At 41.0% G+C, this 18,285-nt stretch overlaps 1 protein-coding gene across 8 annotated transcripts in view; it reads left to right on the forward strand.

Annotated features, from left to right (window-relative positions):
- ablim3 (actin binding LIM protein family member 3) overlaps positions 1-18,285 on the forward strand; it is a 51,224-nt gene that overhangs the window by 28,074 nt on the left and 4,865 nt on the right. For 3 of the 8 annotated variants that reach the window (XR_002752288.1, XM_023328723.1, XM_023328724.1), the window contains 14 exons: positions 903-1,018; positions 3,913-4,039; positions 4,181-4,274; positions 8,670-8,757; positions 8,855-8,913; positions 9,008-9,079; positions 11,084-11,245; positions 12,717-12,746; positions 12,885-13,011; positions 14,010-14,105; positions 14,394-14,444; positions 16,997-17,113; positions 17,256-17,326; positions 17,531-17,699. Coding sequence is in view for 7 of the 8 variants with exons in the window: in XM_023328723.1 (XP_023184491.1) it covers positions 903-1,018; positions 3,913-4,039; positions 4,181-4,274; positions 8,670-8,757; positions 8,855-8,913; positions 9,008-9,079; positions 11,084-11,245; positions 12,717-12,746; positions 12,885-13,011; positions 14,010-14,105; positions 14,394-14,444; positions 16,997-17,113; positions 17,256-17,326; positions 17,531-17,699 (1,379 nt within the window). In the remaining variant the exon portion in view is untranslated. Of the gene's footprint in view, positions 1-902; positions 1,019-3,912; positions 4,040-4,180; positions 4,275-8,669; positions 8,758-8,854; positions 8,914-9,007; positions 9,080-11,083; positions 11,246-12,716; positions 12,747-12,884; positions 13,012-14,009; positions 14,106-14,393; positions 14,445-16,978; positions 17,114-17,255; positions 17,327-17,530; positions 17,700-18,285 lie in introns of all 8 variants that reach the window. The other 5 variants (XM_023328725.1, XM_023328726.1, XM_023328729.1 and 2 more) reach the window with 5 other exon arrangements.

Below are 18,285 nucleotides of genomic sequence, written 5' to 3' on the forward strand. Positions count from 1 at the left end.
ATGTTCCAAAAAGAAAAACTCCACTATTGTGTACAATAGATGGTAGGTTTTTGCCAGGCTTGCCTGTGAACATCTCCGCAAGCCCTGCAGGAGATTTAAGCCTCCCTTCGGGGCCTTGGCTTCGGCTCTAGGACTCGGCAGGGAAGTAAAACGATTACTGTCGTCTGTGTATTTTAAACAGCCTTCCTTAAGCCTTTTAGCTCCCCATTCATTCTTTCATCCCATCCAGTCATAAAGAAATCAAAGAAACGTGTCTCCTTGTGCGGGAGAAGAAAGGGAGTTCAAACATGCAATAGAAAAAGGATTTTATGGACCTTGTCTCGCTGTCATGTTGTTAGGCCCCGTACACATGTGCGTGTCTTTACGCTGATTTATTACGGCATAGCTTAGAGCCATAAACAGAGACGTAGTGGTAACAGATGTGTGGGGAGTGAGTAAAGCGGGGTAATCCAGACAGCTACTGTAGACTGTGCAAGAAATGGGTGTTTAGGATTAGCATGCGCTCCACGCAGTCCTCCCTAATAAGTTTTGTTCTCGGCGACAGAACCAGCTTTCCCTTTTTTCCTGAAGCCCGTGGCAGCGTCACATTATCGCCTCTTTAATCACAGAGAAGCCAGGTGCTCCCGTCACAATCAACCTCCTATTAACCCGTCGTCACAACTGTTTGCAAACGCATTTTCAGCTCCGCTAAAGACGCCAGGCTGTGTTCAGCATGGTGTCAGCTTCCCGTCAGCGGCCGGCAATCATTTGTGACCATGTATGCTGTACTCAGTGCTGTAAATGTTTAATACCTCTAAGCATATTATGCTTATGTAATCTATTTAATTTAACTATTTAATAATCTGCTATTATTTAACCTCTAATCTTCACTTCTTCTTTTTTTCCCCCCTCATTCCCCTCAGCAAACCCTTCCCAATCGGAGACAGGGTGACGTTCAGCGGAAAGGACTGCGTGTGCCAGCAGTGCTCCCACACACTTGTCAAGTCAAATGAGCCCATCAAGATCCACGGGCCGAGCCGTGAGTTGAGCGTCCGCCTTGCTCTGTCTGTTCCGTTTAGGCCCACCAGGCGCTGCAGTCTGCTCCATCCAAACACCCCGGGTTTGAAAGATCCCTTTTTTTTCTAACTTAGCTAATCAAGTTCCTGTCAAATCACTCATCGGGCCTCTCCTGTTGATCTGGCAGCTTACAGTCGTTCAACAAATGCAACGTTTATTTTGTATTGCCGACACTTGGCGAGCGGAGAAGCTTAGATCTTTGTTCCACACTCGTGCTCTGCAGCACTTGGACTTGCTCTTTCCTGTCCCTTCGAATTAGGAGAGGCTCGCAGTTTGCCTTGTTAGGCAAAAGGCAAGAAAGGGAATATTTAAGAACACGCAATAGCGTGACAGTCACTGATGATGAATTGTTTACATGTGGCAGGCGGACGGCACACTGCCTCTCGCAGTTTGCGAGGTTTAAGCAGATGGTGAAGTAGGAATGGATACAGTGTCTCCCAGATTGCTCCATTTAGACAAACAAAAGGCAAACAGCTCCCCAGGTACAGTGTTTATCGCTCTGCCTTATGAGGGAACACTGTGAGTGAGAAGTGCAAACAATAAAAATGAACCACTTTTTTTTTTTTTTTTTTAAATGGCTTGAATTTTATGAAAAAAGATACTATAACTTGCTTTGCACCACAGTCGTTCAACTACACTTATAAAATGCAAAGCGGTTGTTTTAGGAAGCGTTCCCTTGAAAAATTACGGTGTGGATATGAGCTTTGCTACACATGAAATAAATCCTCCTCCTTGTTTCGTCACAACACAAAACAAGATAGCAACAATATAATAAAAAAAAGAAAAGTTTTCATGTAATTAGTATTGCAAATTTAGCTGATTTGGGAGAATCATATTCAATAAAAAAAATATGCTTTTTTCAGAATAATTATATTCTGAAAAAATATAATTTACACTCATTTACAGTGAGGTTTAACAAGCAGGTTTAACTTTTCTTTTTCTCCCCAAATAAATTTGCATCACTTCAGCTTGTGTCAGCACAAACCACTAAAATGTCCAAGTTCAGACAGTCAAGTCCATTTTTACCTACAACACTGTACAGTCCAATTTAGACCATTGTTTAATGACAAGTTGCGTAAAATTATCTATCGAAAGAATGAATAGAAGAAAACATTGCTCCATCGGGATATGAAGAAACAGTTTGTCCTGTTAAATGTTAAATGTTTGTTCAGTCATCACATCAAATAATTACACATGAACAGAATTAGCTTTATTAAGAGACAAAAAAGCAAATCGAAGACATTACAGATTTCTGTTGTTGCTTTTCAGTCTTAATCTAGCATCGAGTTGTTAACTTGATAGAAGTGAGGGTGGAACAAATCCTGTTTTTGAAGGTCATGTGGAAGTATATCCTCTATGGGAAGAAAAGAAAACATGGCAAGAACATAAAAAACTTAAAGTAATCACCATAAGAACATGGAGTCTTCCCTGCCAGATCAACAGGAGAGGCCTAATGAGTGATTTGACAGGCACTCGATTAGCTAAATTAGGGGGAAAAAAACTTAGCATCAATAGCTAAGTTCATTTCTTTCAGGATAGAGAATTACCAAGCCAGATGTACCTACTTTTCATTCCTAGGAACAGGTACATGAAGGTTCCTGTAGCTAGACCAAATCATGAGATACAATAATACATATATATATATTTTATTTGTATAAAAGTTAAAAATACAGTTTAGTTTTACTGCATGATGGTTTATGATACCCACATAGTTAAAGTCCTTCATTGTCCCTGGCCTGTTGGGGAACTTTGTTTTATATCCTCCTCCTTATTCACTCTGTAATTTCTTTCCTGACCCGTCCTATAAATTGATCTTTTTTTTTTTTATGGAGGTTTGCTTCCTCGCTAATTTAGCAACTGCAGTAAATCAGCAATAAATGCCAGGGCAGCCCTGTGCAGCATGTGGGTATTCGTCCCAGCGTGATAGTAGAAGAGTCGCCATGATTGACAGATGAGGTGTTGCTGTACTTATTTATGGAAAGCTTCAGCTGTTGGCCAGAATATGATTTGTTCCTGTTTTTACCTGTGCGGTTTGTAAGTCATATGGTAAAACTGCCTTGTTTTCTGCATGTTACTTTAATCGGAAAGAAAGTGTACATGTGCAAAAAAGTCTGTAGAAATGAGCACTTTGAACCATACAACTCTGTTTGTTGTTGCATTGAGTGTTTTTCCTCTAAATTTGTATCTTTTAGAGCAGAAAATGTTGCTGTCAACACGGTCACTGGTCAGGGCCAGTCAGGCTGAAAATCATCAGAATTCCTTGATTCAACCATCCATAATTGTTGCAGGATTTAATTTACTTGGTAATGCAGAATGTGTACAGTTCCTAAATAAAAAATGTTGCGCCCGCACTTCCAGAATGACATTGAATTAGCTCTTTATACTTTAGTGACAACACCGCGAAGATTTTTGTGGATATAAAAGCCTGAGTGAGTAAAATTCAAAGTTTGACTGATTGTTTGTAGGCTAAAAAGGCAGAGTCATGCAGTTCTTGGCGATGCGGGGACTTCTCTTTGAGGCAGTAGGCTGGGTCAGAAAAGGTTAAGCCGAGCAAAGTGTCTTCCAAATGGAAACAAATGGGAAGCACTGACCTCATTTCATTTTTTTTAGCTGTGCAGCCATGCATCATTTGCAAACTCTGAGCTGTCCCGTCTCCTTTCCTTACCCAGTCTGCAGTGGTCACACCTGCTGGGACAAACGCCCCAGGGCAACTAAATGGCCAATATGCTTTAATGTGGGAGAATGTTGAAATGAAAAACAAGACACAGGAAGTGTTCACAGCTAAAGCTCGCTCACCTCGTTCCTCATTTTTTTGTCCGTATTCATCTGTTTTGTCTCGTCTTCCTCTTTCTCCAGACTGTGCTGGGTGTGGAGCAGAAATCAAACAGGGTCAGTCTCTCCTGGCACTGGAGAAACAGTGGCACGTCAGCTGCTTCAGATGTCGGACGTGCAACATGGTTCTCACGGGGGAATACATCAGCAAGTGAGTGCGTAGAGACAGGGCGACGCGGCATTTTCAGCCGCTTCCTCCATATCCAGTTTCCCTCTTAGGGCCAGAGCAAGATGGGTTGTGCATTTCGGCTCAGAAAATGAAGAAGCGCCTTTTATGTTTTCTGTGTTACAGGGATGGAGCGCCGTACTGTGAAGCGGATTACCACGCCCAGTACGGAGTGAAATGTGAAACGTGTTACAGATACATCAGCGGACGGGTTCTGGAGGTGAGATTGGAGCATGAACTGATGCAAAAGAAAGAAAGAAAGAAAGAAAGAATTGAAATCCAAACGGAGAGATTAAAGGTATGAACTTGGTTCAATCAGCACAGAGTTAAACAGCAGCATTTCATTCTCAGCTTGGACTAAGTTCCGCTGAGCTTTAGCGAGCGGGCGGTTAAAGATCAAGGGATGATAAATAGCTTAAAATAACTCAAATTCATTTCATCTGTCAGTATTTCTACTCCCAACATTTTTGGAGGAGATAACAGGTCTACCTGCATAAACAGGAGGGAGTAAAAAGTTGCACCGAATTCTGCAAGAAGTGAAGAGGAAAATTGGAAGCTATAAAAAGATTTGAGGGGGGAAAAAGGGAGGGGAAAAGATGGCTGAAGGAGAGACGGACGTTGAGAGCAACTTCTGCTGTGATAAAAATCCCCATTTGTGCTTTTATGGCAAAGTAGTCAGCATTTGAAAGGAGGGCTGCAGTGGAAAATGAGCACAGGGTGAACGGTAACTAATGGGCTCTGGGAAAAAAATAAAAAAAGAAGGTAAGGGAGAAACTATTACAATAGTAGAGGCAAAAATTATTAAAGTCATTATTCACGGGTGCTAATTAATTGTTTTGGAGGAATCTCTAGAGGTTATCTTTTAACTTTCATGAAAATGTGTGGTTTAACAGAATTGTCAGACAACAGGAAAACATACAAACACACTGCACCTCGTCATCTCTGTGGTCCCTTGCTTGTCAGAACTGCTGGTGTGAAGTGCTTTGTTCCTGACTGCCAGCCTCTCTGGGCTATTTATAGACATGAGGACATGTCTGCTTTTATCCGCAAGTCTCTCTTTTTTGTTGTTGTTTTTTTCCCCCATACAATGCTCTGCAAAAGTACAGACACCCCTTAACCTTTTTTTAATATTTTTTTTTGGTCACTTTACACAAAATCTTTAATTGCGATTTATGTGATAAACAGACACAATGTTGTGTAACCTTCTGAGGTAGATGGAATACGACTTTCTAGCAAAACATTTTTGCAAATAAAATCTGGCAAGGCTGGTGTTTCCCTTTTTTATCGTGATACCTATTTTAAAAAAAGAAGTACATTCAACTCTGTTTTGTTTCACAACTACAAATGTGTAAAGTTTGGCATTGCCTCTTATTGATGATCATAAATAAGAGAACTCAACAAATTTGAATTAAATTCAGCATGAATTCTGCTGTCCTGTGTACCTCAGGGGCTTGTTAGCATTCAGATACGAACATGGTAACTGTGGAGGAGCTGCAGGGAGAATGTGTCAAAAGGACAGCTGTTCATCATTCGCTCCACAAAAGTGGTCTTTAAATAAAAGGGCAGAAAAAAGCGATTGGTGGAAGGAAGCCCCTTTTTGACAGCTTGACACAATCCATCTGGGGATTGGGGAAGAAAGTGTCCAGGGTCAGATAAGAACAAAATTGAACTTTTGGGCTACGTTCAAAATATTGAGCGTAATGGAAAACTAGCACTGCTGTTCACCCTGAGCACTGCATCTCATATGGTGAAAAATTGTGGCGGCTGCATCGTGCTGTTTTCTTTAGAATTGATGTAGAAGCTGTCAGAGTTGATAGGACGTGTGTGGAGCTGTTAGAAACCGTGAAGCACTTCAGACTAGAAATGCAACCTTTCACTTCATTGTGACTTTATTTCTTAAAATCCCAATAAAATGCAATCAAGTAATATAACAAAATGGGGAGAAAAAATGTTAAAGGTTATGAGAACTTCTGCAAAGTATTGCAAGTGTTTGCCCCCTTTCCTTTGAAGCTGCATGTTAAAGCTGGAGAACCTTTAGGAGTTGCTCCTGGTCAGTTGTGTTTTTTGCAGTAATAAATTTGTGAAAAATGAAACCGGACTAATCATATAAAAGACAATTGGGTCTAAAATTTAAAGCTACATCGTTAAGTCTACTAAATTTATCCTAATGTTCTCAAATTTTCTTGACTCCTGTAATTAAGCATTTGTCTTCTTCCCTCCTGCACGCCATAGACCCAGACTAATTGGTGTATGTTAATGATTGTGCTTCATCCGCAAAATATTGACATGATATTGAGTTCAACTTTTCAAAACCAGATTCCATGTATTTAATGAGCAGTGTTTTCTTTTTTTAAAGTGGAGGCTTAGAGAGAGGGAGAGAGTAAGAAGCAGACAGGGGATCATTACGTCGTTGCCTCTCAATAAATTCAGGAGGCTATAAATGCCCCTACTGAGAATAGGTGCATCATTAGAAACTGGTTGAACTGACACAGTTTCGCCGATGACGGTAAACACTCTGAAAACAGGACATGGATGTAATACATGTGTTCCACTAGCCTGTCCTTTCATATCAACCCAAGTTCCTAAACAGCTTTAGCCCTGGTAACTTGTAGACAATTGGGAATCCAGCTTTACGTTGTTCCTGTTCCTATTCCTGTTCCTGCAGATCACATAAAGCTATCTCCTCTATTAGAAGCAGAAAAAATCTGTGTGGTATGAAATTACATAAAAGCTATATTCGCAGCACACACACGCTCACAGTTGTGTTTTTTCGTGTCTTGTGGGGACTTTACATTGACATCCATTCATTTTCTGCAGCCTTACCCTAACCCAGTGGTTCCCAAAGATTTTCTGGGCCCCCCTATGGATTACAATAAAATCCCCCCCAAAAAAGAAGAAAAAATCAACTGGTTCAACCAGACATAAACCTATACACATATTTTGTTTTCAAACTCCACTGAAGTTTATTTCACACTTCAGGTTGCAACAAAACATACTACAAACCATATTTACAGTGAAACACGTTTGTGTAACTGTTTCTTTTTTTTTTTTCATTCATCCGTACCGCTTCCCGCGACCCCTTTGCAGCGCCCCACACTTTGGGAACCACTGCCCTAACCCTACCCCAAACCTAACCCCTAACACAAAAACGGCATTTCCCCTCAGAGGGACCAGGATTTGTCCCCACAACCCTACAATGTAGACAGAAATAGGTCCCCACAAGGATATAAAAATCTGGTTCACACACTCGCCAACACACACACTAAGCCATGCTCCTATAAATAAATTCTGGAACAATGTGTGAGAGAAGACTGAGGTGAGAGGACGTGGCCACACCTCAGTCATTGGCACTGCAGAAGCACATCTGGTCCATGAAGTCACCTTCACCTCCTACATGTGTATGTATCTTGGTCCCCTTATCAAGGTGCTTCACATTATTGAGTCCTTAATCAAATTAGATGATGTGTCCTGCAAAAATATTCATCACAAGCTTAAACTTTTTCACATTTGGTCCTAAAACAACCAATAATTCAGTGTCTATTAGTATTTTTTTTTATCACAGATCAACACAAAGTAGTTCATACGTTTTTCATAAATATAAATCAAACTGTAGTGGTCCTATTTTATTCACCGCCTTTTAAGGTAATATGCTATGATACAATCAAGTTCATCCAACTGACCTAACAAGTCAAACTGCTTGAGTCTAACTTAGACTCAATATAAATTCAACTTTTTTCTGTAATTACCTCACTAGTTTCTTGGAGAACATTAGTCAAAGCAAAGCTTCATGAAGACCAGATAACATAAGTAGACAGGTCTGGTTATAAAATCAATATCCCAAGGTTTGGGCATCTCACAGAGGACCGTTCAATTCTTCAACCAAAAATGGAAAAACATGCACATGGTCTTAAGTGCATGTTTACTAAGACATGGCAGCCATCTGAACTGTGAGGTTGGGCAAGGTAAGCAGTGATCTAATGTAAACAGCCAAGAGGTCCATCATAACTTTGGAAAGATTGCAGAGATCCTCAGATTAGCTTTGACTCCACAAGTTTACCCTTAATGGAAGAATGACTGAAGGGAAGCTACTGTTAAATATATATATATATATATATATATATATAAATATATAATATTTGCATATACAACTCATTTACAGTTTAAAAAAATGCAACTTTAACTGCAGGGAAAGGTTGTTTTATGAAATACTACTTGTGCATGTGCCAAACTTTAGGCGCTACGTTGTATTTGTCTGTCACATAAAATCCCAATAAAACCCATTAAAATTTGCTGTATTGCGCTAAAATGTATAAAAGCTAAAGGAGACGATGTGCTTTCTCAAGGCATTTCGATTAAACATTACTTTATTTCTGTTGTGAAGAACTTGGAGAGAGTTGAATTTGCTCCTTGGGTGTGACTGCAGCATGAAACAGCAAAAGGCTTTCCAGTAATGTCTCAACACAATGAGGTCGCCGGAGGTCAGGTGACACACTTTGGGAAAACATATGGATACAATGTCCTGCACGAGACGGTTCAACATCTTGTAGATTAACCCCTTAGTCTGTGAGGTACTTCATTATGATAATTTATGCTCAGTCACTCCTCTTTCTCTCAGGCAGGAGGGAAGCATTACCATCCGACATGCGCTCGATGTGCCCGCTGCAACACGATGTTCAAAGAAGGGGAAGAGATGTACCTGGCAGGTGAGTCTCCAACTGCATCAGCACAAGCAGCTGGCATGCTCACTCAGAAATAACCAGTGTAGATGACCGCGCGGCATGCTTTCCTCCTTGTCGTCAGGTTGTGAGGTGTGGCACCCGCTATGCAAGCAGGCTGCAAGGGCAGAGCGAAGACTCAGGGTGAGCTGGGGCTTTCACCGAAAAGCTTCGGATAGATAAAAATGTGACTTGACTTTGCGTCTTCATCTTTCTTCGATTGGTGTTTTCCTCACAGCACAGACGCCTGTCGGAGACCTCCATCTCACCGCCAGGATCCTCCATAGGTTCTCCCAGCAGAGTTATATGCGTAAGTAACCGATGAATCTACAGTCACTGTTCCACATATAAGCCATATTTAAGTTCATTTGCTACCCCAGAAACGGCATTCAGCTATGAAAGATGGCTTTTTGAGCACTGAAGCACAAGGCCCCTTACTCCCTTGGCCTGTTCATCTGTCTGTGTCTTACCTCATCTGATTATGGTTTAAGTGTCTTGTGAAGCTGCTTGGTGTTAAAGTGGGAAACACAACACTTTTGATCACTTCGCTTGTTTTCTCATCCGGCATCCAAGTCTTACACTTTGTCAAAGTGTTCTCGAAAGTCTTTAGCATCGTGAGCTTTTTTTTTTTTTTTTCAGCTGTGCCAAAGTTTGATTGAAGATCAGGGAGTTGCCGAAACAGTACAGTGTTTTAGTGTTATATTTAGTCCAGAAAGTCCTGGACTAAATCCTGGAGAGGGAAGAAATTCCCTTTCTTCTCCATTGTGAGAAGAAAGGGAATTTGAGTTGAGTGTAATTCTGTTAGACAGTATAGGGAAGTTTATCCCTTCTTGACTGAATTTCAGAGATTCCCAATGCCTTGTAGAAGTTTTCATGCCCTTGAAAATTTTTCTTTATCTTTCACATTATATTAACAAATTTCAATACATTTTTGTATATTTTTTGTCATCAACCAACATAAAGTCATGCAGCATTTGCAGGTGAAATAAATTCTATTTTAAAGCTTGTACTCAGTCTTCCTCAGTACATTTTAGCTGAAGAGGACTGAGTACTGAGTTCTGAGTTCATTTTCCAACTGGAAAATGAACTTCTGCCAACCAACTCAAGTATTTTGCAATCTCTAACGATTCTTCTTCCAGAATTACTCTGTATTTGGGATTATCTGGCTTTTGCAGCACCTCTGGTCATCTTCCTGATTCATAGTACAGAAAAGCCTCCCCACAACTTGATGTTTTCACCATCATACTTAACAGTGGAGATGACATAAAGGTTGTCATCTATAATAATGTTTTTGTGAGTCAGGAAGTTATCCTTAAGTCTCATGTGACTGGACCACAAACTTGCACAGCCTTACTACGTGATTCCTTTTTTTTTTAGGTCTTTCTATGTAAAGTGTTTGAAAAATGTTTTTGTTTTGCCACTTCACAATTATGTGCTACTTTCTGTTGGTGTGTCACATTAAACCCTAATACAATGAGCTGGAATTTAAGGTTGCAATATAAGCAAATGACTCAAATGGGTGTGAAAACTTTGGAAAGGCAATATAAAACTCCCCTGAGCGTATAGATAAACGATCTCTAGTGTGGAGTTAAGTGGGGTTAACAAGTGAAATACAGGTAGAACTTCCCCAGTCACTGAAGATGTATATTTAGTCATCTATGTAACATAGTGTGAAAGCAATTTTCGACGTTTAATAAGAGCTGAGCGGATATGCAGAGGTGCAGAAAACAATAAATGTAACAGTTGTCACTGCGCAGAGCTCAGAGTTGGATCAGGTCCATCGTTTTAACAGCCATCAGCCTGCTACTTGGCACTCTGCTGAGTGTTGCTCTATATGACAGCTACATTTGCATGTCAGCACACGCCTGCATGCGTGCAGGGCTCGCTGCTCCCTGCCCTTCCTTACTCTGCTCCTCTCACATAATCAATGACCTTTCTGTTTAAGGTGATGGATGATGGAGAATCGCAGTGTAAGCAAGCGTGTCGTGCGTACTGTCTCCTCTCCTCTCCTTCTCCCCTCCTTCCTCCTGCTTGTGACTGTCTGTGCTTCTCCGTCCTTATTTCCGACAAAAGCCCAGCTCCCTGTGGTCAACAGCTCGCAGCTCTGCCAAGCTCTGCTGTGTGCATGTGTTTGTTTGTCTGTTTATTCTTTTTCTTTTTTTGGCTTGTGCATGCTTGATTAGCTTCCGTTGCTCCTCGCTGCCACTGGAGCTCGCATCGTAACGTGTGACCATTCGTTGTCCATGTGGTTGACCGTCTTGTCTTGTTGCTGCTGTCTCTGTCTGTGGTCGGTGGGTGTGTGTCCTCTCTCCAGGCCAGAGTGGAGAATGAGATCTTTGATTATAAGGACCTTGCTGCCCTGCCAAAGGTCAAGGCCATATATGAGGTCCAGCAGCCAGATCTCATATCCTCCTCATACCAGCCATACCACAGATACACCTCTGATGAAAGGCTAGACACTTTCACCTATGGGGAGGTACTGCTGCCACACACTTGTCTAATGAACCATTGTGCTGTTCCCATCTATTTTCCTTTTTAAGATTTTTTAAGATTTCTGGTTTAGATCAGTTTTTTTTTTTTTTGGCAAAACATGACATTTTAATATTATGACTATATTTATTGGTAAATGAGTGACCACAAAATGTTCATGAATTTATATGACTTCCTTCGATGCAAATTCAGGTCATGTATGTTCAGCCATTGGTACCATATCCCAGACTGACACTTTGTTAAAATCTGCTTAAAAACTGGGCAACTTCAAGGTGCAGAAAGAAAAAGGGATTTTATTTCATCAGCAATACATTGTCTACATTAGCACTGTGATAATGTCGAACCTGGTTCGCTCATTAGTGATGTTCCAAATGCTGCAGTTTTTTTTTTCCTGTCAGTCACTGATATACCACCTGAAACATGATTAGCTTTATCCTTTATAAATAGGAAACACAGTGGATTCAAGACCATAACAAATTGTGTTATTGGACACATATCCTGCAACATTTGACTGAAAAACAAATAAAAGGTGTTTGAGTAAATAATCTGGAAAACCTGGTTGCATATCTGACAAATGTTTTTTTTTGTTTGTTTGTTTTATTTTTTTTTTCTGCACCTTTTGCTTCAGTTTCATCATTTGGTCTTTTTGGGTACACACACCACACATGTATGACCGCTTGAATTAACCCGAAGTAAACTTCAGCTTCCTAAAAAGGATTATCATGACATTTGCTCGTTTGCATCCTCTAGCTAAACCCAGGATTTAAAAGAACTTGAAATGATGAATAGAATATCATTGTCCAAAGGTATTTGTCAGGACAAGGAGTCAATCGTAACTTTACAAAGATTGGATGTTTCTCCAAAAGTGATGAAAACACAAGACCGAAACTTTTCTGGGAGGAAATCAAGATACAAATCTGGAGGGAGCTGTACAAATTATTTCTACATGTCACAACAGTCTCTTGTATATTTTTGTCCAGGTTAAGGGACAAACTATAGAGCAGAAGCATTTTGTTTCAATAAAAATATCCTGGTCTGGCGAAAATATGCTAAAGGTTTTTGGGAGAATTGCCTTACGATCTGGCAAAATTACATTTCACTTTCAAACGATGTGATTGACTTAAAAAGGATACCACACTGGTTGTAAAATATGGTAATAGTTACTATAACATGGATTTTGTAATTTGATTTCCACTTGAAATCATGAACCTTTCCATTAATCATGCAGACTTGACCCAAAAGTATCTGGTGTCTGTCCAGATAGTATTTTAACCAAACTTTTTCTCAGTTTTGTGATCTTTGGTTTGCAGCAGCAAACACTTGGGTTTATAAGAAAACTGTAGATTTTTATTTAATACCTGTGTCTCAGGTATTAATACATGAGCCATACAGCATAATGTTCATTTAATTTACATTTGAGTCTAAAATGTTACTGTCTGTCTCCATTGGTTCCGCAGTCCCTTGGAAATCTCTCTCCGTATTCTCAGGTAAGCGTTTTTGGTTAGAATCCAAGTGGAAGAGCGGGTTCCAATAAGTAAACTGTTGTCAGAGTTTCTGTGGTTTGTTGCTCTTTATTCTTACACCCCTATGAGCTGATGCATAACTTAATTTATTTGTCACTGTAGGATTATGACCATCCGGATGCAAAGCAGCTCCGATGCCCCATTCCAGGTTATATTGACTCCCCGACATACAGTCGTCAAGGCATGTCACCCATCATGCCTCGCTCTCCACAGCACTTTGGCTACCCTGGTAAGAAAAATAGTGTGTAACTCAAATTGTTTTCTTGTTTTTCTTTACAATACCTATCAAAACTATTGTTTTTTAGGTCTTAACCACAAACTTAAATTAATTTTATTGGGAATTTATGTGACAGAGCACCAGGTATTATGACGGCAACACCATTCTCTGGGGATGCTTTTCTTCAGCAAAGGACAGGGAAGCTGGTCCAATTAAATAGGAGGACGGAAAGAGCTAACCACTGGATGCCAGTCGAAGAAAAGCTTTTAGAGGCTGCAAAAGACATCAGAGTTTTGCATTCCTGCATGAGAATAACTCCAAACGGACAGTCAGAGGTACTATGGAGTTGTTTAAATCGGCGCACATTCATTTATGGTCCAAAGTACCGACCTAAATATAATTAAAAATTTGTAACAGGACTTACAGATGCTCCTCTTTCAGCCTGACTGAGCTTGGGCAAGGAACAATGGTCAAATTAGTCAGTCATGTCGGCCTGTCACATAAAATCCCTATAAATGCAGTGATGTTTGTGGTTGGAAATTGATGAAACAAAAACAGTTCAAGGGTATGAATGTTTTATAGGAACTGTGTAGTTCTAATACTGCGGAATTACAGAAAATGCCCATGTACTCCCTATTTTCATAATTTTACCATCAACATGCCTTTTCACTAGTTACAAAAGCTCTAAAAAAATGCTAATGGGGACAGTATAGCTTACCTCCTGATAACAGAATGTTGCTATACTTGTTTGGCTGCTTCATTTGCTGGATTTGCTCCTTTGCTGACATTTCATGTTACTCTTACACTTGTGCAGTGGCACCGTTGATCCTTCAATTGGAAAGCTATTCTGTAAACAAGCTCAATAGTACTTTACATTACACAAGTGGAAAAGTTATTCTTGCTCATTTGCAAATGTTAACAAATATCTGAGCACATTTCATTCGCATGTGTCAGCACCTTTTCCTCATGCTCATGTCTCCTTTACTCTGACTGGCTGTGGCTGGCTACAGGCTCTGAGAGTGGCAGGAGTTCACCCTGTTATGGCCAAGAGGGGCGATCAAGCACACCCACCACAAACCAGCCCCCTAAACATTTTCATGTTCCAGGTAGGCCTTCACATCTCCCCCCACTGCAGCCTCCACCTCTCTCAACTTTTCTTTTCCTTTCTTTTCAGTGGATGCCATCAGTCGCGGTTTGCTAATGCCAAAGCATTCTGACTATTGTTGTTGTGCGGTTGGCAAAATATGACCAAGTCGTGTCTCTTTGCAGCAAATTTTTGTTCGTTAATTTCCTTCCCTTCTATCTTCCACCCCGCAAACCCAGTAGAAATTCACAGCCTCTCCCTTTGACGCTCCTCCACGTTTTACCTCTCCGTCTCCTGTTTCTCTCCTCAGCCACAGGGGATCCCAACATCTACAGGAAGCCGCCCATCTATAAGAGAACGGGTACAGTTTAGTTCGGTCCCGCCTCGGCCTACCCTCCCGTCCTGTCAGTTTAGTTGTGCCGTGGTCGTGCTCTTCAGCTTCCCCCGATGCTCCTCCTCGGCATCGTCGTAGCGTATAACCCCGCTTTGCAGCAAGAATTCAGAAACGCACTTGCTGAGTTTGTTCTCAGAGCTGGGGGAAAAGGATCTGTGATGTCATTTGCATTTGTGGCAGTAGCTAAATGTGGAAGAGCTGTGTTTCATGTGCATGCCAGAAACATTAAGATCCTACTTCTGCACGCAGTCCATGACAAGTTCTCGATAGGAAAGTAAGTTGGAGAGGGATAGGAATGAAGGAAGGTTTTTGCTCAGGCGTGACAACCAGTTAGTCCTCCGAGAACAGAATGGAGCCAAACAGAAAACGGTGTAAAACCGAATTAGAAAAGCAACCTCTTTTTGGCTCACGAGTCCGTTTACTGTATTTCCCAACTGACAGACATGTTGGCGATCCTAGCTGTGCATTTGTGCTGTCGTTTATCCAGCTGGCACACGGGCGTAGTTAACACAAGATGCTTTTTATTCATTTTTCACAAATCATTAAACTCAAATGCTATTCCGCCGTCTGTATAGCATGCTTCAGTGCATAATTAAAAGATTTGCTGTCCTCTCGTCACACTGCACTCCAAAAGGCTTCTTCAGCTGAGAGTCACAGGATCTGCAGACTGACGATGGTTTATCTCCACCCTTGTCCTGCATGCTCGTCTGTGCTGTGAGCGTGTCGACCCGTGAATAGACGTCGTCTACCCCCTGTGCTTCTCAGCTTGAAAGATTATTTCATCACTGGTCAAAATGTTTTCCTTGGAAGTCAGGATTTTTCAGAAATTTTTAACCCTTTACCTCGTATCATGAATCCTAAGTGTCCTTTATGCCTGCTTAAATGACATTCATTGTTTAATTCTTTAAATTCAGATCTTCACAGATTTAGTCCTTAAATCTGATTTTTCTATTTTTTTTGGGGGGGGGGTTTACATCAAGGCCAGTAATGAATGAATCACATAGCCAGCTTGCAACACACGATGAAAAAAGGCCGTGTGGAAAGCCTTCCCGGCTTTGTGCTCATCCGAGCAAAGCTGTCACATTCTCACACCTCCCTCAGGGATGCTCCAATAATGTTTCCCTTTTCTTTTTGCCTTCTTTTTTTATTGCATCCAATCACTTTTATTCACTTCCCTCCACCCTCTGCTCCACTTTGCGCGGTGACCTTGCCTCTGTAAGTATCCCCCTCCTCTCGCTGTTTAACTCAAGTCTCAGTGGATAGATGATTTGTGTGTGTGTGTCTGCGTGTCCGTTGGCGTTCAGTTGAGCCGAAAGTACTGAATGTGTCGTAAAGACGAGCGTGGTATCATTTGTCATGCACACAGGTATTCAATGGGTTATAGATCGGGGGCTGGTGTGGTTAATGGCCGGCAGAATGAAGAGTGATTTACGTGGCGTTACAGTGCACGTGTTATCGCCCATTTACATCCATCGACTGCGCTCGAGTGCAGAGCGGCATCGGTGTCATGGCATTGTGATGCCTGTAAAACGACCGTGTGCTTCGGGCTAAGCTGTAACTGAACCCACTTTAATCCCAATTGTTGTCCTGCCATTGGCTGAAAATATTGATCTCCACTGACAGTGAAAACGCCACATATGACAACTGGGAAAATGTAGTGTAAAATTACACTAGCTGGCTGTTTTGTTTTCGTTTTTCCAGTAAAGCCATCTGTTTGAAAGTGATTTATGCTAAAATGCTGGAAAAGCTTTCCAGACTGAGAACAAGTTTAATAAAGCAATATTTTTTCTTTAATTCATTTATGATTATCTGTTCAGTATAATCACAGAGTGTATGAGCAAACTCAATCGTTAACTCGAGTAGCTCCATTTGGTATTGACACATTTTTATTTGCAAAATGCTCAGAGCCACACAGATTAGCGTGTCTAAAAATTGCTATGGAATAAAATAGAATTTTTTCTGTTTATATATATATTTTTAATGTCCACAACTTTTATTCAGTCATTTGTGACCGTTTCTCTCGAACACCGCACTAGCCTGGACAAGAAAAGCCTTTTCTATATTGCCAACACAAATGTAATGTGCAGAGTTTGACAAACAATATTAGCACTTTAACTAGACTAAGATTTAGTCTTTCTGTTTCAAATTTCAAACACTCCCTTTGCGTGTGGCACAAAACAAAGGATGAATATGGAAGAGGACGTCATAGAAATTAACTACAGCAGAGCATCTCTTACCCCGTAGGCTTGTTTTCCTTGTACTGATTAAATTTACTTGAATGACAGGTTAGATTTTTCTCTAAATTGCAGTAAGACATTGTCGAACTGCAGTAAAAATCGATCAGTTTTAAAGCTCTTCAGAGTGCGTGATTTGGAGGTTTGTCATCATAATCTGACGAGGTATTAAGAATCATGCTGTTAAATGGTATTTAATGTTAAGTGATAGTTACATATATGAATGACTTTTAACTGTATGGTTTTTTTTTTCTCTCTTTGTTCCAGACAATTATGTGGAATCAGCCACTAAAAGCAGAACAAGTGAGGATATCCTCCGGTCCTCCAGCCTGTCCACCTACTCTCCAGAGCCATACACACAGTCGGAGTCGGACTATTACCCGTACACCAGCTCCCCGAGAGGTAACGAACCGTCAAGCTGCTTCGTATTCGTTCTTTATTTCATTATTTTCTTCACTCGCTCACTTTGTTGTTGCTGTTTTCTTTACTCTGAGCTACATTTTCATATACGGGAAATCTCTTTTATGTCATTTCTCTCTCTCAGCCTACCGGGTGCCACGGCGACGCTTCTCGACAGGAGGTGATGAAGAGAGTTGGAGTCAGGGTCTTCAAAGAGTGAGAGCTCCACTGTTTTCTCTCTCCCTTTCTTCAGAAAGTGATTAAAGTGACAGTTCTCTGCAAAGAATCAAAAAAGAAAAAAACGCATTTTTTTTATGACGCCAAAAGTCACTTCTTGTATTTATGGAGTTAAAAGTCTTCCTTGTCTTCTCATTTTCTCCTGCCCCCGTTTTCCCATCCTCCACTCTCTTTCCTTTAAAGATTGGGAGTGGCATCGGACGGATGATTCTCAAGGAGGAGATGAAAGCGAGATCTGGTTCCTATGACAACGACCCCTGGGGCAGCGCAAGGAATTCTCGTTGCGGGAGCAAGGAAACGCTGAACACGACAGGCTACGGCACAACGGCGTACAACAACACCGTCAATGGCTGTGAGGACAACCCCGCCCTTCTCCCCCTGCACTCTGGCTCTCCTTCCACTTTCTGCCTTAAAGTTCATGATCTCTGGGCGCGCTTCTGTACTGCCTCGCCCCGGCCCATGCACAAAAACATTTGAACAACAGCGTTTTATGAGCTTCAAAATAAATCTGTTTTCAGTGGGCTGTAGGCGGAGGGCAGCGAGGTTGTGACACGGGGTCATCGCTGGTGTAGGCGGTGAGGGGGGGAGATAGAAGAGTAGTAAAGTAAGAATAGCTTGATTGTCTGAGTACAGCGTATGTTAAAATGCATGTTCTATTATAGTATTAAGAAGAAAACAAACAAAATCTTGACAGTGTGATGCATAAATAAATAAAAGCCTGCCTTTCAATTAGTTTTAAAAAAGCAGAAAAAACCCCACTTAAAACAGATGTCACACCTAAAATAGAAGGATATGACCTTATATGATGATCTTCCTTCCTTTATTTTTCTTGACAAAAAGGACACCGATATGTTAATTTGTGTGGCCACGCTACAAAGATCATCAGTGCAGGAAATCAATCCACAAACACAGTTATGGATTGCTTGTCGCCCACCAGA

Source organism: Xiphophorus maculatus, chromosome 23 (assembly GCF_002775205.1).
Source record: "Xiphophorus maculatus strain JP 163 A chromosome 23, X_maculatus-5.0-male, whole genome shotgun sequence".
NCBI lineage: Eukaryota > Metazoa > Chordata > Actinopteri > Cyprinodontiformes > Poeciliidae > Xiphophorus > Xiphophorus maculatus.